Below are 26,130 nucleotides of genomic sequence, written 5' to 3' on the forward strand. Positions count from 1 at the left end.
GTCCAGAGAGGCCTTTTTGGATGGATAAATACAACTGAAAGATTGGTCATCCCTGTCAACGTTAAAAACAAAGCATACACATGGCTATTACAACATTCAACTCACCAATCTGTCGATTTGGGGTTTCTGGCGCCTCAAACCCCCAAATCCGCCTCTCTCTAATGATTTCCCTAAACTATTCCATGGAAAACAAATTTGCACCCTTTCTCTCACTCGAAATCAAGAGGAAAACCAGTACCTTTTTCGCTGGTTTTCCGGCGATCGGAGGCACGTACGCACAGTCGGTTGGGGCTGCTCCTTGCTGCTGCCGTGACGAGGAGCTCGCTGGAGGTCGGCGATGGCTGCTAGTTGCCGCAGCTCGCCGGCGACCTCTTCTTCTTCCGGCACACCGAACTCGACAGAGAGAGGGATAGAGGGAGAGAGAGATGAGGGGCGAGATGAGGGAAGGGAGAAACGAGGGAGACGAGGGAAGAGGGTGAGACCCCCTCTTCCACCTCCCATTTTATTGCCGAAACCCCCCCTCTTCCGAGAGGCGCGGGGTTCGGTTACACCAGCCGACCACCCCCTTTTCCTTGTACGCGATCGGGGTTAGGGTTCTCTCAGAACCCTAACGCCTGCTAAAGATATCGGGCTTCTGTTTCACGCCCCCCCTTAAAAAGCGATATCGGGTCCGGGTCCGAGCCCGTGACCCGCGACGCTGCGTCCATTTTAATAATGGACCCGGTTCCGCCTATGAGTGACGGATCCTCAATTGGATCCGTGGATCCAACTGTGGGTCCGACCCTATATACTAAAGTTTATTTATTTATTATTATTATTTTTTTTCTTATAAACACTGTTAATTATTAAATATTATAAGTATAGTTTTAATACCCATTGTGGGTTATTTACGCATTCTTTTATGGATCCGGTAACGGATCCGAGGCCCAAACTTAAAAATACTCGCTATTTTCAAATAAATTTAAATAAATAAATTACAAAAATTGAGGTTATTACATCCCTACCCCCTTAAAAGAATTTCGTCCACGAAATTAAAACGTACTGAATGTGAGTAATACCAAAAATCAATTATCACACGAGTCCTAACGATTGACAGCAAAGAAGATACCTTAGACCAGATCAGCCTGATCGTCTTGTGTAGTAGTCGTAACGGCATAAACTCTCCCGTTGGTCTTTCGTTGACTTTGTTGTTGTTGAGGTCTCTGTTGTTGTTGTTGTTGTTGTAGCTGCTGCTGCTGTCCTCCCTGAGCTGCTGGCGGGTTTGGACAGTAGGGAGCGATGTGCCCTGGCTGCTGGCACCGGTAGCAAACTCCCTTGAACAACGGACAAAAACCCTGAGGATGACTCTCATTACATCTGCGACACATTGATTGAGCTTTCCCCTGCTGTTGCCTCTGCTGAGGTTGTCCCTGATGCGCACCCTGCTGACGTCCTTCCTGGGTTCGCTGCTTCTTGCCAACCTGAGTCTTTTCGCCTATCGGCGGGTCTTTCCTCTTTCCGCCTGAAGCATTCCCTCCATTCGTGCCTCCCTTTTGTGATACATTCCTAGACCTCTCCCAGTCCTTGGTCAGAACCGTGGCGGACTCGATCGCATCGGCCAAGGTAGGAGTCCGACCTGACAGTACACGAGCTCGTAATCCATCCTTTAGTCCGTGCACGAACTTCGACGTTCTTGCCTTCTCATTTCTAAAGAGGTTCGGACAGTACCTCTCGAGGTTCCGGAACTTGGTAGTGTAATCTACCAGACTCATGGTTCCCTGAGTCAGATCAAGGAACTCCCGTTGCATCTGTTCCTCGGCGTACGCGGGGAAATACGTGTCCAGAAACTCTTCCCTGAACGTCTCCCAGGGGATCTCGTCCCAATCGGCGAACTTCACCCTTCGCAGGGTGTCCCACCATTTCTTGGCATCGCCCTTCAGACGGTACGTGCCAAAAGATGTCTTTTTGTCTTCAGGAACAGACAAGACGTCGAACACCCGCTCCAACTCCTCAACCCAGTTCTCCGCTGCCTCTGGGTTTGCCTCTCCTGAAAAAGTTGGCGAATCCAACTTCAGGAACTTTTCGAAAGAAACGCTACCCGTGTTTGAAACAACGTTGACAGGAGGGTCTCGAGTTGCTGCTTGTGCGGCTGCCTGCGCAGCTGCCTGGGCAGCCTGTGCCGCTTGCGCCGTTTGTGCAGCCTGTGCCGCCTGGAGGTTCTGGGCCGCTTGCAACGCCTGCGCTGTTTGTGTTGCTTGAGCCGTCATGGTCTCGGTCAGAGTGTGAATGGCCTCCATTATAAAATCCCTTGGCTCCTGCCAGTCCGCGGGAGCAGCAGTAGAGGACGAAGCACCTCTGCGGGTATAATGCGACATCTACAACGTACATCCCTACCACAAATTAGACTCCTACTGATCCTACCCCCTTAGGGTTGATCGCGAACAATAATTGTTCATGAAATCACACCAAGACTTTTAAATTCACAACAAGGAATATTAAACTATAATTTCAATCAATCACACAATTTCACATACTTAAAGTAAAAGTATTAAATAATCATACCAGTGAAGAGGACTGCTCTGGAGGACGAGTCACACTTGTCGACGCTTCAGGACAGGGCTCATATACCAAAATTTAGAAATTTAACACAAGAAAGATGATAAAAGTGTAAGTCTTTGTAGTGGCTCTGATACCAAACCTGTAACGACCCCAACTCCTACCTTTGAAAAATGCGGAATTTTTTTTTTTTTAAAGAGTCGCGGAAAACTTCCCAGAGACCTGGGGTCCCTACAGTTCCAATTTCAGTTGGATAACCACACACCACAAAGCAACTTACATTTATCAATCATAACCAATCCACTGAACTCTTTTATTAATGAATCAATAAGAGTAATATGTTCAATGTCAAAAGTGAAATATCAAATTGCAGGAAATCAGAAGAACTAAAAGAAAACACAGGTAGAGTCACTCTGTCCGTAAGTGAAGCCGTCTGAAACAAATGTGACCCTCGTATCCCTCAGAAGCGAGTCGACTTCACCGATCACCTGTGCCTGGGAAAAACCAATAAAATAAGAGGGTCAGAAATCCGAAGAATTCTGCGTACAGGTTTCCCTAATGAATCAAATAAGAAAAAGAGCATAAATAAGATCCATGTAATAATTTGAGGAATACGATTATAATTAATTCCTAAGTCAATTAACCATTCATGCATAATTAAACATTTAACAGGAGGGAACACGAAATATGTAACATTGATCACAACTTAATCAATAAGGCAATTAAAGGTAAAAGAGGTCAACATCATACAATGATCAACATAAACAACCAAGTGAACAGGTAAACATGCATGAACTAATGCAGAGCAAGAATATGCATGATTTATGTACAATGCATGAACCATTTATTATCTTTCATTTAAGCTTTGTTCTTTCCATATGCATGTCCTATTAAATGCACACAATCTTTAAGTTCCTCTTTTTTTATTTTATCATTGCCCGCGGATACACCAAACGGGTACAATCCCCGAGGTCAAGTAGGGTTCCCGGGGTAGCTTCACACACAATTTGTATTTTATTATCGGGTTCCAAACTTAGCACTCGACCGATATCAGGAAACAGCACCATCCATCGGAACCTTGAAAACAGCATCCAAAGTCGGGGACACCAGGGAAAACAGCATCCACTGGCGTCACTTTCTTGGTATACCAAAACAAACTCACAGCTGTGACTAACACACCACTCCCGGGTAAAGTGGCGGATTCTCCCTAAAACCGTGGCCAGGAAAAGAACCTCAATATCGGGTTCAGGGGCAACAAAACGCACACGGAGTTTTTGTATCCTCACGGTTTCCCCTAAACCGCAATATCCAAGATTCTCACGCTAAAGCAGGGACATCAAGGAGAAAGTGAATTACACTGTTCTTTATTTTCTTTTATCTGGTTATTAATTCATTTCTTTTACGTTTGCAAATTTACATGCAGAATTAATAACATAAGCTTGCACATCAGCATGCTAAGCTTTTCACGAGACCACCGCCCATGACAACATAGAACAGTGTGGTAAAACAACAAATCTCACATTTGATTTGTTGAAATGCATCAAAATAACTAAATCAGAGAACGACTAGTTCTCGAGGCTCACCCAGCCCCTGATGATCCAATTGACCATAAATGCATTCATAAACAAAAATCATCAATTACATGCCTCTCTGCATAATTTTCCACATGTTTTTGATGTATATTTATGACAAGTTTTAAAGATGTGCATGAAACAATAATATATTTATGCATGTGCATGAGTTCACTATTCCTGTGCATGTGCTTTTATGAAATCATTTCATACACATGCATTCATTTATGATTCATAAGTACATGTGGACAATCAAGCAGTATTATACATGTTACACACACATCGATTTCATGTATGTATATGAACTTAAACAAATTTTTCGATAGCATAATACTTAGGCATATCAGATCAAATCAATGCATATGAACAATCTCATTCATAACATGTATTAAAATTACCCTACATGCATATAACTAAATCTGGAAATTTAACTTGCAAATTTAAAGATCTAACTCTAGAATAATAACACTAAGTGTTAAAGTATACACTTGATATATATATATATATATATATATATATATATATTTTCACAGTTCCAATATATATTGCCTATGCTAAACAACAACCTATCTCGACCATAATAGGCTTTCTAAACATAATGCAGATAAAACCCTCGAGTTGTTTGACAATCATGTTTCAACCCAAAGTTTGACATAATAGAAAAAGTTGGGTATTGACCTGCGGTTTAGAATTGATACACACCATAATAACCTTGGAACAATGAACACAACAAAGCTATAGTGATTAGGATTTCATTAATCAACTAGATATTTATACATGCTCTAATAAGCCACACTAGGTAGGTACTATTCCCACACCATGAGCATATAAAAATCTGAGGATGTAAAAGAATTCAGAACATATGTGATTTCTAGCAGGGTTGTTAAATCAGCTCCTGCAAGGGTCTGGATATCAAAGCTTCAGAACATATTTTTATATTCATTGGCAGGAGTTAAAAATTTATACCACGACTTTACATGTTAATAACTAAAACCCACCACTCATATTATCTATCTATTTTCCTGTTCAATTAACCATCTCAGTAGACGAGAAGAAACTCCCGAGGTGGAGCCTGTACAATAAGTATTCTCCACAACAACCAAACTGAACCATGAAGCCAACAACACCCAATTCAAATGGCTTGCACAAAGAATCTTTGTGAACATGCCAGATATCGTGCGTGTAGTTTTCTTGAACGAGTTCTTTTATCTCCAATGTTGCCCCCAATTTGTAACAATAGTTGAAATTCAATAAATGGGGGAAAGGAAGTCTTTCAATGTCTCACGAGCCACTGTCAGCTGATCAAATAAAAGACAGGCATGGATTGACTATTGCCCTTACACCTTTGTAACCACTGGGAGTATACATTTTAAATTTTCAACCATCAGCTGCCAATGAAAGAGTAAAAACTTCCAAATATCTACAGCAGTGGACAACTCAAAGTTATGAAACAGGACACCATCCACGAAAGTCAAATATGACTATACTGATACTGAATTTTTTTATAAGACAAACAGGTGGCAGATTCATTAACACACAACGTTAGAATAAAAAAAAAAGACTCTCCCAAGTGATGTGATCTTCAGAACTAAAATGAACATGGTAGGAAAATGCAAGAAGTGCGGTCCAGAGAGGCCTTTTTGGATGGATAAATACAACTGAAAGATTGGTCATCCCTGTCAACGTTAAAAACAAAGCATACACATGGCTATTACAACATTCAACTCACCAATCTGTCGATTTGGGGTTTCTGGCGCCTCAAACCCCCAAATCCGCCTCTCTCTAATGATTTCCCTAAACTATTCCATGGAAAACAAATTTGCACCCTTTCTCTCACTCGAAATCAAGAGGAAAACCAGTACCTTTTTCGCTGGTTTTCCGGCGATCGGAGGCACGTACGCACAGTCGGTTGGGGCTGCTCCTTGCTGCTGCCGTGACGAGGAGCTCGTTGGAGGTCGGCGATGGCTACTAGTTGCCGCAGCTCGCCGGCGACCTCTTCTTCTTCCGGCACACCGAACTCGACAGAGAGAGGGAGAGAGAGATGAGGGGCGAGATGAGGGAAGGGAGAAACGAGGGAGACGAGGGAAGAGGGTGAGACCCCCTCTTCCACCTCCCATTTTATTGCCGAAACCCCCCCTCTTCCGAGAGGCGCGGGGTTCGGTTACACCAGCCGACCACCCCCTTTTCCTTGTACGCGATCGGGGTTAGGGTTCTCTCAGAACCCTAACGCCTGCTAAAGATATCGGGCTTCTGTTTCACGCCCCCCTTTAAAAAGCGATATCGGGTCCGGGTCCGAGCCCGTGACCTGCGACGCTGGGTCCATTTTAATAATGGACCCGGTTCCGCCTATGAGTGACGGATCCTCAGTTGGATCCGTGGATCCAACTGTGGGTCCGACCCTATATACTAAAGTTTATTTATTTATTATTATTATTTTTTTTCTTATAAACACTGTTAATTACTAAATATTATAAGTATAGTTTTAATACCCCATTGTGGGTTATTTACGCGTTCTTTTATGGATCCGGTAACGGATCCGAGGCCCAAACTTAAAAATACTCACTATTTTCAAATAAATTTAAATAAATAAATTACAAAAATTGAGGTTATTACAGAAAATGCCCAAATTCTCTCTTGGTTACTTAATAGTATGGAACTCAAATTTGTGGCAAGTATAGTTAAATTCAAAAAAGCATGTGAGGCTGAGTTTTCTCAAAAAAATGTTTGTGCAAAAATATTTGGCACGAAAGTATTTTCTTCAAAAGAAAATTTGTATGATTAAATAAGGTGATAAGAGTGTGAGAGATTACTACGGTACTCTCTCACCTCTTTGGGATGAGTTAGCATTACTAGAGCCCAAGTGGGGCGAAAGCAACTTGAGGAAGAACATTTGTTTTTTTTCATATTCGGGTTAAGACCCGAGTTTGAGGAAGTTAGGTCTAATATCTTACACAGGACCGAAACTGCCTCTATTGATGATGCTCTTAGATAGATATACCAAGCCGAGACCCGACTTGGCATGACCAAGGAAAGTGAGGAGGTTTTTGACGTGTCCAGACCCACTAGCAATGTCAAAGCATATAAACCTCATCAATTTTGGAAAATTAGCAATGGAGTAACATATAACCTTGGAGAAAAAAGAAGAGTTATTTGTCATAATTGTCAAGAAGCGGGACACATTACACAGGATTGTCCCAAGCTCAAAAGAAAGGTAGCAATCGTTGAAGAAACATCACCCAAAAAAAGTGGTGAAGGTAACATGAAAGAAGGAGAACTTAAAGATTCTATTAAACATCTAACGGAAGTATTTCAACTATTCCTTAAGAACTCTACTATTTCTACTTCTGGTGCCACTGTATCTACTTCTTCTTCTCCAGGTATGCTTGCTTGGATTCTTGACTCTGCTGCCTCCTTTCACAGGACTCCTTTAGAATTCCTAGTATCTGATTGCACAAAGTCCTTTTATGATTCTTGTGTTTCTACGACCGATGGAACTAATTTAGAAATCAAAACTATTGAAACTTTTTCAAATATTTCAAAAAAAAATCAAATTCCTAAAGTTAGAGTTGTTCCAAAACTCAATTTAAATTTATTATATGTTTCTCAAATTTCGGATTATAGGTATAAGGTTTCCTTCTCATCAAAAAAATGTTGGGTGCAGGATCACCAATCAGGGAAGGTGATTGGTGGGACATAGGAGGAGAAACCTCTACTGCATAGACTTTCTTCATCTTTCTAAATAATCATTTTGTAATTTTGTTAAAGAAAAAAATATTTTTGTGTGGCATCAAACATTAGGACATCCTAATATATCTAAGTTCTTTTTCCTTTTTTGAAAGCGCTTGTTCCAAAGAGTTTACATGTAAACATGTAATGAATGTATTCTTGAAAAATTAAAGAAAAATCCTTTTGCCCCTAAAACTTTTATCTCAACCAAACCTTTTAAACTTGTGCATTCGGATGTACAGAGACCATCTTCGGTCATGTCAAAAGGAAGGTTCTCCTATTATGTTGTATTCATTTACGATTATACTAGGTATACTTGGATCTATTTTCTTAGGCAAAAATGTGATCTATTCTCTTGTTTCAAAGAATTTCATAAAATTATGAAAAATCAATTTCAAAATAATATTATCATCTTTCGATCAGACTCAAAGGGAGAATATTTGTCCAATGATTTCAAAAATTATTTGGAATATAGTAAGCTTTCACATCAAAATTATTGTCCAAGTATCCCTCAACAAAATGGTTTGACTGAGAGAAAGCATCGTCATATCATTGAAACTACGAGAACTTTGCATGTCTCTAAAAATGTTAAAAAAAGTTGTTAGGTTGAAGGTGACTTAACCGGGGTATATCTTATCAACTGAATGCCTTCATCCTCTTTACAAAACATTTTCCCGATTGAAAAACTTTATCAAATTTCTGTAGATTTAAAACTTATAAGAATTTTTTGATGTAAGTGTTATGTACTTATAGAAAAAAGAGACAAATTATCCCCCAAAGCCATCAAATGTGTGTTCTTTGGTTATGTAAGAAATAAAAAAGGATACAAATGTTATGATAAGAAAAATGACAAACTGTATGCTTCAAGAAATGTTAAATTTCTCAAAAATGAAAATGGTTTTGGTAAGCCTAAGGATGATCTTTAGTATTCCTTTTTATTTGATTTGTTTCCAAACAAAGCTTCTGATGAAGCTATTCATGTTGATAATGATCCTAATGATATGCATGTTGATGACTCTGGGGTTTCCATAGAAGATACCCAGAATCAGTATATTCAAAACTATTCTAGAAGAATTGTTGAACACCCTCCATGTGCATTAGATAAGTATTCTCAAAACCAAAATCTAGGAGAAACTAGCACTAAGAAATCTAGTAGAACTTCTAGACATCCTGAAAGATTTGTTTCATATGAAAACTTTTCACGTAGATATAGAGCATGTCTTATGTCTATCTACTCCTTCTATGAACCCTCAACCTACAAAGAGGCTAAAGAAATTACTGAATAGATTGATGTCATGAACCTAGAGTTAGGGGCAATCGAGAGAGCCAAGACCTGAAAAATCCAACAATTACCTATAGGAAAAAAGACTATGTAGGTGGGTATAGAAAGTCAAGACCAAAGGGGATTGATCATTAGAAAGATATAAAGCTAGGTTAGTGGCCAAAGCTTAACCCCAAAAATACGGGATAGACTATGAAGAGTCGTTTGCTCCCGTAGGTCGTATGACTATGTTAGAACACTTGTTGTCTTAGCATCCATTAGAAAATTGCCTATTTACCATCTTAATGTTAATAATGCTTTTTTGAATGGTGACTTAAATAAAATAGTGTACATGGATCTTCCTCCCAGACTTGAGGTTGAGATAGGGAAAGTTATTCGGTTAAAGAAAGCTTTGTATGGGCTTAAGCAAGCTCTCAAAGCTTGGTATGATAGGTTTAGCAATGTTATGTTAACCTTGGGATATAAGTCATGTTATACTGACATTGTTGTTTTTGTTAAAGATACAAGTACAACTATTGTCATACTTTTGTTATATGTTGATGATATGATCATGACAGAGAGTGACAAAAAGGGAATTAATGACATTAAAAATGTCTGACCTTGGTTTGAAGCCTTCAATTACACCAGGCATCTACTAATGTCAGTCTGGCACAACCTTCAAGGTAAGGCACATATAACAAAGAATGGAGTCTCCTCTTCCAATGCTCAAACACAACCCTCTTTCTAATTTAGATATGACTTTGATATCATATCACAGCAAAAAGAGAACAAGTGGCATAGAGAGGCACACTTGAGGAAACTTCATTAAGCAATAGAGAGTAAGATACAACAAATTAAGAGGTCAACCCTTTCCCCTAACAAACACTCTTAAAATAGACAACTGTGACCTCCTCACTTGACTTTACTATAAAATACAAGAATATCCCTACAAATAATAATATATACAAAGAGGGATAGAACACACAAAAACAATATACTATATTATATCTCTCAAGAGTGTTTGGGTCTCTTTCCAAGTCTGCATCTAAATATCCTAGAATAGATGAGATGTCCAAGTTGGTTGGGTCATTTTTATAATATATGAGTCCATGGGCCATGGCTAATGGTTCCTTTATTGTATCTCATGATTCTTTTCAAACCTTATATGTGAGAAGTAGTAGGAGCATGTATAAACTATAAACCGATAAGATATATCAGGTCTCGTAATAGTGAGGTATTGCAAAGGTCTTGCCATACTTCTATCTTTCCTACTCCAGGCTAGAAAGCCTTTTGTTCATAACATAAGGTGTAACGCCCCGAAATCTTAACCCAAATTTTGAGGATTTTTTTTTTCAATACAGCGGAAACAAGTAATACTATAAGGTTAAGCATTCTGAAACATTACAGTGGGGAGCAAACCAAAATCATTTATTTCATTTCAATATCAATGAAAATTAACATTAGAGTTTCTCGAACTATCTCTGGAACAGTAAATCCAAAATCTCGATCGAAGCCTCATCACGCAGCCGCTCATAAACTCTACTCTTCACCTAAAAATGATAAATTTATAGGAATTAGGCTACAACTTACTAAGTAGAAATTATTGTAATTTTTCTTTCAGGTATATCATGTGTCAAGTATGTGGTGCGGGTGTCGAGTGTGATTTTCATCATATACAAGAATAAGTCTATGCTACGACAGTCAATAATATATCAGAAGCTAACTGGCAGGTAACATCGTTAGCAGCATTTAAATATCTCATAACCACAGATATGAATCCATGTAATGATTAAGAGGAATGATAATTCAGGTAAGCATTCATGCAACAATGTGCATCTATTAGGCATAAAATAACAGTAATCAATACCATGATGCACAATTTTAGTAAACAGAACTTTTATCATTCATTAAAAATTAAGCATCATGCACCCATCAACATGTAACAATTATGGGAACAGATACCATATGCATGTTGCAGGAATATGCATGATTTATGTGCAATACATGAACACTTTATTATCTTTCCTTAAGATTTTCCTTTTCCATATGCATGCCCTATTAAATGCATACAAATGTAAGTTCCTCTTTTTAATTACCATTGCCCGCAGATACACCTAACGGGTACAATCCCCGAGGTCAAGTTAGGTTCACAGGGTAACTTAGCACACAAATTTGTATTTTATTATTGGGTTCCAAACTTAGCCCTCGACCGAATCACCTTTGGAATATTAGACCTCCACATCTAATGTCGGGGACACAAGGGACACCCATGCCCACAAATACATCCTTTTGTACCAAAAACAACAGTTGTGTCAAACACACCACTCCTAGGGAAAGTGGCGGATTCTCCCTAAAACCGTGGTCAGGAGAAAAAACCTCAATATCGGGTTCAGGGGACAAAATAAAGCACACGGAGTTTTTGTATCCTCATAGTCTCCCCAAGACCGGATCTCTAAGATTCTCATACTCCAGATGAGATATCCCAGAACGTATATTACACTGTTCTTATTCATTGTCTTTTTATTAAAAGCTAATTATTGAGTTTTGCAATTCAACATGCAAAAACAAGGCAAAAGCTCGCATCTACCCCTGCGAGAACCATCACGGGACTCCAGTCCGTGGAACCACATATAACAGTGCAATATAGTGCAATAAAATTACATTTGCAAATCAACATGCAAAATTAATAACATAGGCTTTAATGTATCTCATGATTCTTTTCAAACCTTATATATGACTGAAAAGAAGTCGTTATTGGGTCTTGGACCCAACTTGTGTATGTATAGGACCCGACCCGATCCATGTATTGAATCGGGTCAAGATCCAGTTATTATGTAATGTAATTTAAGATGTTGCTAGAGGGTATTTTTGTACCCTAAAATTATGTTCTCAATATATTATTAATACATTGATAGACGCAGACTGAGTCTCTGACGTCTTTTCTTCCTGCAGCCGCTTCTTCCATTATTTCGTTCCTTCTTTTCCTACACAGATGAACGTGAAGACTCCTTTTCTAATATGGTATCCGAGCAGCGTGACTTCTGGGTGCGAAGAGTTGTCTCGGCTTCACTCAGTCAACGTGAAAAGTCGACTTTCTATCCTCGTCGACAGGTTATTCTCCTTTTTTCTTTTTCTGTCAAGTTATTCTTCCTCTTCTCTAGCTTCCATCGCAGATCTGAATCATATTCAGTCTGTTGTCACCTAGTGGATTCTGTTTCTAACTATCTTCCTTCTTCTTCTTTTTTGCAAAAGTCAAAGTCGAGTCCTATCCTCTCACGTGATATGCCTAATCACATGAACCTGGCCCTTCTTCCCTTGTTTTACTTTCTAACTCTTCACGTGATTTACTTAGGCACGTGAATCCGATTCCCTTTCTCCTGTATCACGCAAGAGCCGAGCTTCCCTTTCTACTCCTTTTATTCTTTATACCTGTTGGTTATCTGTCCTTTCTCGTTTCTTCTGTCCACACGAGCTCTTTATTATTTGCCTCACATAACTAAATATTATTTCAGATCTACTGTGTGCCTTACACAGTTCTGAAATAGTATATACAATAATCTATTTCATTTTCTATCTGAATATTATCTCATTCCCTGTCAAACTTTTATTCTGTCATAACTTTCTTTTATATCTCTGTGCCAAATTCTGTCATAATTTAGTTTCCGCTCAAATGGATTTATCTCATCCCCAGTCAGGCCTCTCCTTTAACTTTCTCGGTCAACTAGTTTCTGAAAAATTGAATAATTCCAACTTCTTAACCTGGAAAAGACAAATTGTTTCGTTTATAAGGCGTCAGGACCTCTCTGGTCATCTGAATGGATCAGTCCCACCTCCTCCAGAGTTCACTTCGCAGGAAAAGACGGACGATAAAGGGGGCGCAATCTATTGTTCTTCTCAAGAATCCAGAATATGTTACTTGGATGAAAAGAGATCAATCATTAGTGGCCTACATCACTTCAACTCTCTCACAAGAGGTTCTTGTAGCCATTCTTGATGATTGTTCGGCCAAAGAGTTGTGGGATAAGCTAGATCAGACATATTCGCAGATCTCTGAAGCGAGAATCATGTTTCTCAAGCGAGAATTTCAAATGTTGAAGAAAGATTCCATGTCTATTATGGAATACCTGAACAAAATGAAAGGCATCACGGATCAGCTGGCTATTGTGGGGTGTCTCGTCAGTGAAAAGGATAAGGTACACCAAACTTTGAGTGGGTTGGAGTCAGACTATCATGTTATGATGACGACTTTATTATGTTTGCCAGAACTTCCAAAGTTTGAAGACCTTCGTGCCAAACTATTGCAATATGAAATGACTCTGAAAGGATCTTCTGAAGACATTCATAGACATTCAGGAACCCAAGATGTGTTGGCCACGGGAATGACTTATGGTAGAGGTAGAGGAAATTTCTTTCGAGGAAAGAGAGGCCAAGGGAGAAATACTTTTGGAGGTCATGGTATATTTTCAACGCCCAATATACAAGGACAAAGGCCCATTCCCACATGCTTTTTATGTAATAAGAAAGGGCATATTAAAGCAAATTGTTGGTTCAACCCTCAAAACAAGGGAAAAGCTCCACACGCAGAGGCTAGGAGGGATGGAGAAGTAAAAGAGTTGTTGTTGGCAACCTTGGCAAGCTTGAATATGAAGCAAAATGATAAAGGCACTTGGTACATCGTCTCCGGAGCAGCGACTCATGTCACGGGTGATGAGGGTAAACTCTTGAATCTCTCTCCTTATGTTGGTAAGAATAGCATAGTCACGCGAGACGGTTCTCATCATTCCATCTCACACATTGAAAATGTCATTATACCCATGTCCAAGTCCTCTCTTAATCTTTCAAATGTTATTCATGCTCCTAATATTCAGAAGAACATTGTTTCTGTCTCAAAACTTGTTGATGATGTTAATGCTTCAGTTGAATTTACTCCCTCTTCTGTTTATGTTAAGGATCTTCACACGAAGAAGACATTCGCTGAGGGAAAAAGATGGGGCAACATGTACATCTTTCAAGAAGATCCTTCCTCTGTTCATTCTGACTATTCATCCTTGAAGCCTCACCAACATCAATTTCTCGCTCCTTCTGAGTTTGTGTTTGTCATTTCTGAATGTAATAAGCCAAGACTTTGGCATAGTCGTTTGGGTCATTGTGGTCGTCATTTTATTGAAAAACTCGTCTCGAATAATCTCATTCCTAAGTCCAGTCTGAGTTCAGAAGTTATTGATATAAAGTGTTCTAATTGTCATTTATGTAAGAGTCGTGTTTTGCCATTCAATTCCATTAATAAGAGAGCTTCAAGGCCCTTTGAAGTCATATGTTCTGATGTCTGGGGTCCTGCCCCAATTGCTTCTCTTTCTGGCAGTAAATATTATCTCATTTTCGTTGATAGTTATTCACGTTATACTTGGATATTTTTCATGAAACACAAATCAGAAGTTTTTGGATTGTTTCAAAATTTTCATTCCTTTATTCAAAACCATTTCTCTACCAACATTCTCAATTTTCAATGTGATGAAGGAGGTGAATTCGCCTCTAGTGACTTTGTTAGTTTTCTTCAACATAATGGGATAAAGAGAAGAGTGTCTTGCCCACATACACCTCAACAAAATGGGATTGCTGAGAGGAAGCATCGACATATTGTTGAGAGTGAATGAGCATGATGCACGGGAGCAATCTTCCTGTAGCACTATGGACTGAAGCCTTTCATTTCACAGTTCATGTGATAAATCGACTGCCCATGACCATTTTAGAAAATAAGTCGCAATATTTTTCTCTATTTAGCATACAACCCGATTATAATGAATTACGTGTATTTGGGTCTATTTGCTATGTTCACATTGACAGAACATTGAGACATAAGTTTCAAGACAAAGCCTTAAAGTACAGGTTTATGGGATATGCTGAAGACTACAAAGGGTATAGGTGTTATGATCCATTGAGTAAACGAGTCAAAATATCGAGAAATGTAGTTTTTTATGAAATGAATTTTGATGATCAGTCGCCTAATTCAAGTCTTCATGTTGTTAACTCAAGTCCCAGTGTTGAGGTATACTACCCATGGTTAAATTCAGAACTCTTCTCCAATGCTAAGGAAGATTGCCCAGCAGACTGCAGCCAAAATGAGATATATGAAGAATCAACAAATGCAACTCAAACAAAAGAGATTGTCACACAAAACTTGGAGCCAACAAGGTATAAGGGTGTTGTATACACTCAGCGAGAGAGAGAGCCCTCATCCATTCCTTGTACAGATACGGGTCCTTCTGACCCTGCTCCACAGATGATGGATATCAGAAGATCCTCACGGATTCGACATCCGCTTGACAGGTGGGTAAGCTATAAAAAAATTTCATTGGATTTTCAGCTATTCTTGACGTCCATAAATAAAGAGGATGAGCCTCTCATGTTCTATCAAGCTGCAAGTTCTAGAAGATGGGTCGAAGCAATGAATGAAGAAATGGAAGCCTTACATGAATGTGGGACATGAGAGATTGTGCCTAGACCACTAAATAGAAATGTCATTGGGTCAAAATGGGTATACAAGATAAAGTATGAACCAGATGGAAGCATCGAAAGGTATAAAGTTAGACTTGTAGCCAAGGGATTCACACAAGAACAAGGACAAGACTTTGATGAAACTTTCAGTCAAGTGGTTAAGATGAGAACCATTTGTATTGTGTTGAGTCTAGCCATTGAACATGGATGGACATTGAGCCAGTTAGATGTAAAAAATGCATTTTTACACGGGGATTTAAAAGAGGAAGTCTACATGGAACAACTCACTGAGTATGTAGAACGAGATGCCAAGTAGTATGTATGCAAACTAAAAAGGGCACTCTATGGATTGAAACAAGCTTCTCGTTCCTGGTTCAAGAGTTTTTCACTAGAGATAAAAAGGCATGACTTTTCTCGGTCCTTTCTGAATCACTCGTTATTCATTCACAATGAACGAGATGTCACTACTCTTCTATTGATATATGTAGATGATATCATCATCACAGGGAACTGCAAAAGTCACATTGAGGAGGTAAAGAAGTTATTAAATCAGATATTCAAAATGAAATATTTAGGGGAGCTGCGGTATTTTCTTGGGGTGGAAGTTGATAAAAGATGTGATACACTCACACTTACTCAACACAAATACACGTTGGACATTCTCAACAGGGCAGGCAAGACAGGTTGTAAGCCATTAGCAACTCCAAGTGGCATTCATCAGAAACTGAGTTCTAAAGAAGGGGATATATATGGAGATCCCACTAAGTATCGTAGCATAGTTGGCATGCTACAATACCTGACTTTTACTAGACCTGATATAGTGTATTCGGTTAATCAGCTGTCTCAGTTTATGCATGAACCTCATACGTCGCATATGGAGGCAGTCAAACGAATACTTCGTTATCTGAAGGGTACCATTGGTGATGGGCTGGTATACAAGAAAAGTGAATTAGATTCAGGAAGCGGCCATGAGATCATTATTTATGCTGATGCTGATTGGGTGGGTGATCCAGATGAACGACGATCAGTATCTGGTTATTGCAGCTTCATTGGATCGAACATGGTATCTTGGAGCAGTAGAAAACAGAAGGTGATTGCTAGGTCAAGTACTGAGGCTGAATACAGGTTGATGGCAGTTGTCACTGCTGAAGCCACATGGATAAGGCATCTCCTAACCAAAATGGGAGAACCAATTGCTCGGTCACTGCTACTGTGTGACAATCAAAGTGCCATCAATATGTCTTTCAATCTCATTCATCATAGTCGAGCAAAGCATGCAACATTTTGTTAGGAAAAAGGTTGAAGAAAAGGAGATTGAGCCCATGTTTGTGCGAACTGAAAAGCAAGTTGTTGATATTTTCACCAAAGGGCTGACAAAGGATAGATTTTGGTTTCTAAAAGGCAAGTTGGCCATGGTCCAGGACCATGCACAACTTGAGGGAGGCTGAAAAGAAGTCGTTATTGGGTCTTGGACCCAACTTGTGTATGCCCAGGACTCGACCCGATCCATGTATTGAACTGGGTCAAGATCCAGTTATTATGTAATGTAATTTAAGATGTTGCTAGAGGGTATTTTCGTACCCTAAAATTATATTCTCAATATATTATTAATACATTGATAGACACAGACTGAGTCTCTAACGTCTTTTCTTCCTACAGCCTCTTCTTCCATTATTTTGTTCCTTCTTTTCCTACACAGCTGAACGTGAAGACTCCTTTTCTAATAAGTAGTAGGAGCATGTATAAACTATAAACTTATAAGATATATCGGGTCTCGTAATAGTGAGGTATTGCAAAGGTCTTGCCATACTTCTATCTTTCCTACTCCAGGCTAGAAAGCCTTTTGTTCATAACATAAGGAGTGACAAGTGGTTTGGAAGAAGCCATATTTTCAAAACATCTGCTACATATTTTGCTAAGGCATTTTAAAACAAGTAGTTTGTCTGTCTATCTCTATGTTCAACATATATCTCAAAATTCTCTCAGGTCTTTCTTGCAAGAATCTTTTTATTTCAGCAATAAGACTAACTAAATTTTCAGTCATAATAATATCATCTACATAAAGAAGGATAATCACAATAACTCTAAATTTTCAGTTATAATAAACCATCTACATAAGGAAGGATAATCACAATACTTCTATCTCCCCGATGTAAGAAAAGAGAATGATTGATAGCATCCCTTCGAAAACATTTCACTTTGAGGGCATCGTAGATACTTTAAAGCCATATTTCGAACACCTGCTTCAACTCGTAGATTGACTTATTTAGCTCACACACATACTTGTTTGTATCGGCTTCACTAAAACATAGTGGATACCCCATATGTGTTTCTCTCAGTTCACCATGCAAGAAATCATTTTTAACATCCAATTGATAAGGAAGCCAACCATGTCACAACACACAATTTTATAACTAGGCTAAATTTTTCTTCACAATGAAGCATATACTACTGCTTATATCCTTCAGCAATCAATCCTGCCTTGAATCATTCCAGGCTACCACCAGACCAGCCATGTGTTTTACTTTGTAGACCCATTTATATCCATAACATTTTTATTTTGGGTTCTTTCTATTATTCCCCATGTTTGATTATAATCAGTCACTGGTATTTTGAAAATATTGCAATATTATCACCATTTTAGGATAGGCCAATAATATCAGCAACATGTCGCTAAAATGAAAATATCACGATAACGCAATATTTTTAATATATATAATATACATTTTGAGATCAGTTTTCATTTTTTTCTTTTGTATTTTCAGAACTTTAAAAACTTGTTTCTTTATATTTTTGCAAGAAAATTAATACAAAACCCATTATTTTATTTTATTTTTATTATTGTTATTTATATTTTTCGATTTTCAAGGCTTCTGAGATTTTCTCAAGAAAACCCATTTTTTGAAAATATCTCCAAGAAAAAACCCCGATGAGAAATTACCTTGAACGATACAAGTGACTATGATTATAATGCATAGCTTCCATCTATTCATTCATCACACTCACCCATCTTTTATCTTTAGCAGCCTAGTAATATGAACATGGTTCCTTTTGTTTCAATGCTTCAGTCAAGAAAACTTGAAACTGATTTGAAAATCCCTTATATGAGACCCATTGCTCAATGGAATGACACATTAAAGTAGACCTTATCAAAATCTGTATGTTTGAGTTTTCTGAAACTTCATTGTTTGTGTTGGTTTCCTTGGAGTTGGTGCCATACTCTTCTCATCTCGTGAAGATTTTTCTCTTCATTTATACACCTATCCAAGCCTGCCTTTGGTTTTGCACTTCTATGTTGCCATCGCCAGCATTATTACCCTACTTATCTGAGATAACAAAATTTTCATTGTGGGTAGCTGGTACTTCATGATGACTGGCTGATTTTGTGAGCTAAACATATGCACCATCAACTTCCATAAGGAATTTCATAAACTCTTCTCCTGGATTGGCTGGAATGCAATTTTGTAAGTAACGTAGTGTATCGTACGATACGGTATGATATGTATCGTAACTATGGCCTAACTCGATACGATACACAGTTATCTGTATCAGTTGAATCATATGATATTGCCCTGTATCGTACGATACATGATGTATCATCCGATAAGTGTCAGACACACTTTAAAAGGGTGGAAACTCAACTTTTTTAATTTTGGGTTTTAAAGACCTTCCTAGAACCAATTCTCTCATTTGTGTAGAGGCCTTTAGAGGAGAACTCACGCACCCTAAGAGGCGTGAGAACAATTTGGGGGCCGATTCATACTCGCAAAAGAGAAGGCTTTTGCGGATTTCTCACATAAGAGTGCATTTTCATCCTTTTTCACTTAAGGGAGTGGGCTAAGGTAACAAATTCGTATTTTTTGCCGTAAATTGAATTTTTTTAGGGGAAGATGACATCAAATAATCTGACATGGCAACGGGGCACTCAAGTAGTGAATGAAAACCGATTGAAAATCGAGTGCAACTATTGTCATCATATCGTTTCAAGTGGTATCATTCGGTTGAAGCATCATTTAGTCGGGACACATCATAATGTTGCCCCCTGCATGTCAAAGGATTTGTTGGATGTCGTAAAATGGCAATGCCAGCAATTACTCATTGGTCTGAGAGAAAAAAGACTAAAAAAGATATTAGTGAAGCAAAAATGAAGTATGTGCAGCCTTGGGAGGATATGTATGATGAAGATGAGCTCCCTACTTTTGATCATACAATCTCTAGCATAACATCAGGAGAATAAGAAGAAGAAGATAATGATGATGATGATTGAGATTATATTTTTTTAAAACTTGGTTATTTAAAAGTGTTCATAAAGTTGGTTATTTTGTTTTTGTTTATGTAATATGAAAATATGAGTCTTGTGACATGTTCTTCATCGCAATATATTTAATATTTTACATTATTCTTGTGAGATATATATGCAATATTATCTATATTAGTTGATGGTTGATGATGTCTTATGCAGCTCGTAGAGACATAAATGTTTCATATGTGATTTTATTGTTGTATTTTGTGTAATTCATCATTGTTTCATGGTTTTTTTAGAATTTTGGCTAACTTTTTTAGGTTTTCTTGATTTTTTGAAATTTTTGAAAAAATATTTATTTAAAAATTACAATTTTTTTCGATAGCCTACGATAAGTATCTAACTTTGGGCGTGACCGATATGGGTAATGCTACACTACTTACAACCTTGTTGGAATGTAAGTTCAGACATCAAGAAGGAAGATTGGGACTAGCTATAGAAAATGGCATCTATACTAGTTGGACTCTTTGGATTTGGGATCTGAGTGCAATAATAGTTTACGCCCCAACACTGCAATTTTGGGTCCTTTGGTATTGTAGCATCAATGATTGGGTCATATATCCAGTTGGGGGCTACAACATGTGTTTTCAGGTGTTCTCAATGAGTCAAAAACCATAATGCAACATTGTGAGAGTCGTAAGTTAGTTAAGAACCATGATCTCCCATGTGGGTCTAAAGAAATAGTATCTTCTAGTATTTTTTATCTTGTACCCTCATGTATACATTCATGTATAGGCCCCTCACCAGTTGTTTCAAAAATAGGATTTTGTTTATTTTTTCGTACTCATAGATGATTGGACAAGATATGCATTCACGTACATCGTGTTTTCTCCTAAACTATTTACTTAATAAATCTCATTCCATATTAAGCAAATAACATGAAAAGCAAATTATCAATATTGCATACCTATGGCAAGGTGAAGGACACTTATGGTTGTTACAACGAAGCTTCCTTCCACATATCTAAGGATGGGAAAAAATAGAACTCAATGGTTTAGATGCATAATCTGAATGATGTAAGTAAGGACAGTTTGTATAGAACTAACATGTACCTCAGGACATGTGGAACAGTCACCATCACAACATCGACGTTTGCAAGCATGACGGCCACAAATCCTTGCACGTTGACATTTCCTTTCACAAACCAAATCTTTGTGGCAAGGTACCTATTAGGGATTCAGTAGCATAATATACTATTACAGAGCAAAAACAACACAATATTTGTTATTGAATGTTTTCCATGTATTTTGATCGTATTGCGTTGTAGACATAATGATTAATTTTCAATAAGCAAAAGAACCAAACATGCACTGATGCATGCATTGCAACCTTATTAAACAAGATTTTGAAAGAAAAAAAAACACTAAAAAGTTCTGGTTAAACGTACCAAAGTAGAGCCACGTCTTATGGTATGCCTTCTATCATATGATATGGCAGGATAGGGCCTACATCATACAATAAGGTAATCCTACTGTATAATAAGGTAGGCTCCTTTTTCCAATACAATGGTTGTTAATATCGTATCAGTCATATTATTAATATCGAGAACCATGATTGATGAGTAAATCACAGTTAAAGCTTATCATATCCTGGATATGAAACAGCCAATATAGATAAATAAAAGTGTCTTGTATTATCATCATGTAACCAGATCGGGAAAAAAGAATCGCAAGAGTCTTCATAAACAAATCAGGGTAGAACTCTGACTAATAGCCATCAAGGATACCTCTCTCTTTAAGCTTCCACACCGGCAAGATTTCATCAACACAGTTCTGCAGGTCTCGATACACGGACCATGATGACACCGTTCCGGGCATCGGTGAAGTCCGCATGTGAGCATCTTCTCGCAGGTCGACCCGCACGTAGGCGGAACCACGTCACAGCCGATTCCCTTGTACTCCAGCTTACCGCAAGGGCACGTCCTCCGCCCTCGGAGCGGGCATTCTCCACAACCACCAGAATGGCACCCTCGATCGCACACATGCTTCCCGCAATCGAGCAATCTACCGCAGGGACTACCACACCTAAACTCGGACTCACAGCATTCCCTCTCTTCCTTCCTCTTGCCGCACAGACACCGGAAAACACCCTTTCTCCGACAAGGCGGGCAAGGACCCTCGTGGCATCGTTCCACACAACGGTGGATCCCGCAAGGCAGGAGCCTAGGACAGGAGCCATTGCAGGAGAATCCGGCGGAGCCGCACCTCCGGACGTCTACAGAGGAGCAGCAGAAGCATGCAGTGCGAACGAGCTTGGGGCAAGGGGGGCAGGGTCCAGGGTGGCAGAGGAGAAGGCACTCGTGGCCGCAACCGCTGAGGAGGGGGCGGCCGCATATCTCGCCACAGGAATGTGGAACGATCCAGGGGTCAGAGGGTGGGTTCTCGATCTTGCCGCAGAAACAGAGGTAGCGGCGAGGGAGGAGAGAGTGGGGGTAGTCGGTGCGGCACTTGGGGCAGTGCCAAGAGGGGTTGGGGATGGGGTTGGAGGAGGTGGGGGGGCGGCTAGAGGCCTGGCTGGCCCAGCCCTGAATGCACAGGAGGTGGAAGATGGCATAGCAGCGGGCAGAACACGACCAGACGGGGTCCGTGCGACGGACCCTCTCGAGGCAGATGAGGCAGGAGAGGGCGCCACTTCTGGAGGCGAGGAGGAAGGCCTGGATTTTGGATAGGTCGGGGGAGGAGGAGCCGTAGACTTGGAGGTAGGGCTTGAAGATCTCGTGGGAATGAACGTCATCGGGGGCGTCGGAGTCATCACCATCATCGTCGGAGGAGGAAAAATTGATCTCCCGCGGTGGCGGTGGCAGGAGTTTTTTCGTTGACGAGGCAGACGACGTCGCTGTCGCCATTGAGAGAGAGAAGAGGGAGAGAGCTTAAGTATATATCTCGGCGGTTGCTCTTCCATCTGCTCTGATCTGAGACGGGAGCTAGCATGACTGACTTGGCCCTGTGGGCGTGTTTGATTGCTTGTTCAAGATTGGATAGTACAGTATAATAGAACAGACAGAACATGTTGTCTATTTTGTAACAATTGTTTTTCGTCCAGAGTTTGCTTTTACTTAAATAGGAAGTCATATTTTTTATTTAAAAATAAATAAACTTTAGAAAAATAAAACATAAATAAACTCTAAACTGCAAAAAAATAAATCATAAATAAACCAAAAACCCTAAATTCTAAAAAAAAAATCATAAAACTAAATAAACCATAAAATTAAATATAAAAACTTTATTTTAAACCCTAATCAAGGGGAAAAAATCAAATTAAACATAAAAATCCTTGATAAAAAAATATGATTCAAACCCCTTAATTAAAGAACATTTTTTGTTTTTTATTTAATTCAAACTATAATATGAAATCCCTAATTCAAACTCTAAATTGTAATATATATATATATATAAAGAGAAATGAAGAAGAAGAGAGAAAAGGAGAAAAAAAAAGAAACGAAGAAAAAAAGAGAGAGAAAGTGAATGAGAGAGACGAAAAGCGATCAACATTACTTAAAAGTGAAACTCAACAAAGCGTTGAGTCACACACGCACAAACACAACATCAAAACATGAAAACACCATTTACACAAAAAACATAAAAACCCGAATACAAAACAGAAAACTCATCAAGGACCACAAACATCTAGATGAGGATCGGTTGGAGGCAGAGGCAGGTCTTTGAGATATATGCGTAAGATAGCATACACATCAGCCAAGACCCTATGAGTCAAAACGGTTAAGGTTGAACAAGACATCCCGAAAAGTAGCATCATTTCTGGCCATCCATATGAACCACCACACTTTAAATAACCAAACTCTCCAAATAGTCCTTCACTTCTTTTCGCATCTAATTATAGCAGGGCCGAGGATAAGATCTAACGCAAAACAGCCTCCTGCACGACAACTGATAGAGCCCTAAGTTTTAGAAAACAATTCTCGAAACACTTCACACAACCAAAAAAGATGTGTAGTTTCTTTAGCCTGTCGACAAAGCACACACCAACTGGGAAATTGAAACCCCATCCTCTTGATATTATTATGGGTTTGTATCCGGTCATGAAGCATCAACCAAGCCAATACCTTGGTCCTCGGAGATGGTCCCTTCGCCCATAAAGCATTTTTGGGGATCCAACCTGGACCTGGCGGTAAAAGAGAACGGTAGACCTTGTGGAGTTGAAAAACTTTCGCATTTGAGACTTCCCATTGAAGCCAAGATCTATCTACCCCCACGTCCAAATCTCTGACAAGAAACAAACGCAATACCCTAAACCACTTTCCTCAAATGCGATGTGTATGGTCCACAAGCCCCCCGACGAACAACAAGAGAATCGATTAGACCATATTTCAACCGGAGGAAGTTTGCACATGCATCCTGTGAAGTATGAGACAACCAACACGGCTTCACAGCCAATGCCACACTCTTTTTATGCAAAGCAAAAATTTCTAAGCCAGCCATAGTCCTTGGCATAACGATAGAGTCCCATCCCAACAAGTGTCTCTTATAAGGTCCATTTACACCACGCCACAAAAAACTTGACAAGACACGCTTAAGTTGTTTCTCAACGTTGACTGGCATGACACAAACCGACATGAAGAATTCCAGAATCGCTGACAAAACATGTCTGATCAAAGTATTTCTGCCTGCAAGAGACAAATATCTGGCATGCCAAGACTGGAGCTTAAGACACACCTTGTCAACAACTGGTGCCCATGATGTTTTAGAGGTTGACTTGACTTGTAGGGGGAGCCCCAAGTACTTGATCGGCAATGGCCCTAAAGCGCAGTTGAATTTTTTTTTTGCCACGTTTCGACTAGTCGGATCGCCATTTAGAAGTGTGACCAAACACTTATTTTCATTGAGCCTCAGCCCAGACAAAGTTGCAAAAAAACATGAGAATAAGCCTTACGCGAAGCATTTGTCACAGTGAAGCCCTTCCAAAGACTCGCATATCGTCTGCAAATTGTATAATATGCCCAGAAAAACCTTGGATATCCAACGACTGTACGAAGCCCCTTGTCTACGCGCGTCTAAGAACCACCACAAGTCCTTCTGCCACTGTATTAAACAAAAGCGGAGATAACAGACATCCCTATCGTAGGCCACGCCGCAATGAAAACTGCTCACCCTTTACCCCGTTAATGGACACCATGGCTTGTGCATTGGTAAGGAGCTCTGACACCCATCTAAAAAAATTGCTACTGAATCCCATGTGATTCACCACTTGCAAAAGAAAATGCCAGTACACAGAATCATATGCTTTATTAAAATCAAGCTTCAACATAAAGTAAGGAGTACGATTCGCGTGCATGGAATGAATGACCTCTGAAGCAGAGATATATGCTTGTTGAACTCTCCTATTAGAAATAAAAGCAAATTGAAAATCAGAAAATAGATTAGATGCCACCAATTTTAGTCTTGATGCTAAGACCTTTGCGACTATACTATACAAGGCTCCCATTATGGAAATGGGACGGAAGCGCATAATATCTGTGGTGATGCTTTCTTTTGAAATAAGGGAGATTAATCTGACATGACACTGCCTAGGCAGTCTAGAGTTACAATGAAACTCATCAAACACTGTTAGGGGTGGCAAAATCTGACCCGACCCGCCAACCCGCTTCTTAGTCGGGTTAGGGTTTGGCTTAAACGGGTTTGTGTCGTAAACGGGTCGACCCGCCTAACCCGTTTATTAAACGGGTCGGGTTTGTGTTAGGGGTATGCCAACCCAACAACCCGTTTGACCCGTTTAATAAACGGGTTAGGCGGGCGGGTCAACCCATTGACACGAACCCTGGTGTGGGTTGTGGGCAAGGTGAAGAGGGAGGCGGACTGGCTCGAGAGCGAGCTCCAAACACAAGAGATGGTGGACAGGGTTTGAAGCCAACCGAGAGAGCAGCTCTGCCTGAACGAGGAGCTGATGTGGCTGTTGCCTTGCCTCAACATCGTATCGGGGACCGTCCCATTTGAAAAGGAGTTGAGGCACCTCCTCAGCCAGAAGATCGTTGGTTTGCTATTGCATCACCACTGAGAAGGAGGTGGTGGTGGACGTCGGACGGTCACGAAACCCAACATTCTGCTTCTACAAAGGTTTTCGCTGGAGCGCGCAAGCATCAATGCCATAGTCAAGGTCTCTCTGGGATAGTTGTAGTCGGCGTCAATGGAGGCGGCTTCAGAGGCAATGGTGGTGGTTTTTTAAGGTAGGAGCGACAGAGGCAGCCAGTGGTGGAATCCCTTCCACCGGACGAGGGGGCCTGT

General features: G+C 39.7%; 1 protein-coding gene across 1 annotated transcript in view; it reads right to left on the minus strand.

Moving 5' to 3' along the window:
• Nucleotides 1-22,736, minus strand: part of NFXL2 (NF-X1-type zinc finger protein NFXL2) — an 83,552-nt gene extending 60,816 nt beyond the window's left edge. Inside the window, exons 1-3 of the mRNA XM_090004900.1 lie at nucleotides 21,618-22,736; nucleotides 20,944-21,057; nucleotides 20,799-20,854 (exon numbers count right to left, since the gene is read on the minus strand). Of these exons, the coding sequence (XP_089861026.1) occupies nucleotides 20,799-20,854; nucleotides 20,944-21,057; nucleotides 21,618-22,736 (1,289 nt within the window). The remainder of the gene's footprint in view (nucleotides 1-20,798; nucleotides 20,855-20,943; nucleotides 21,058-21,617) is intronic.
• Between the last annotated feature and the right edge of the window lie 3,394 nt (nucleotides 22,737-26,130).

The sequence above is a fragment of the Nuphar pumila genome, chromosome 4 (genome assembly GCF_984573655.1).
Source record: "Nuphar pumila chromosome 4, dmNupPumi1.hap1.1, whole genome shotgun sequence".
NCBI lineage: Eukaryota > Viridiplantae > Streptophyta > Magnoliopsida > Nymphaeales > Nymphaeaceae > Nuphar > Nuphar pumila.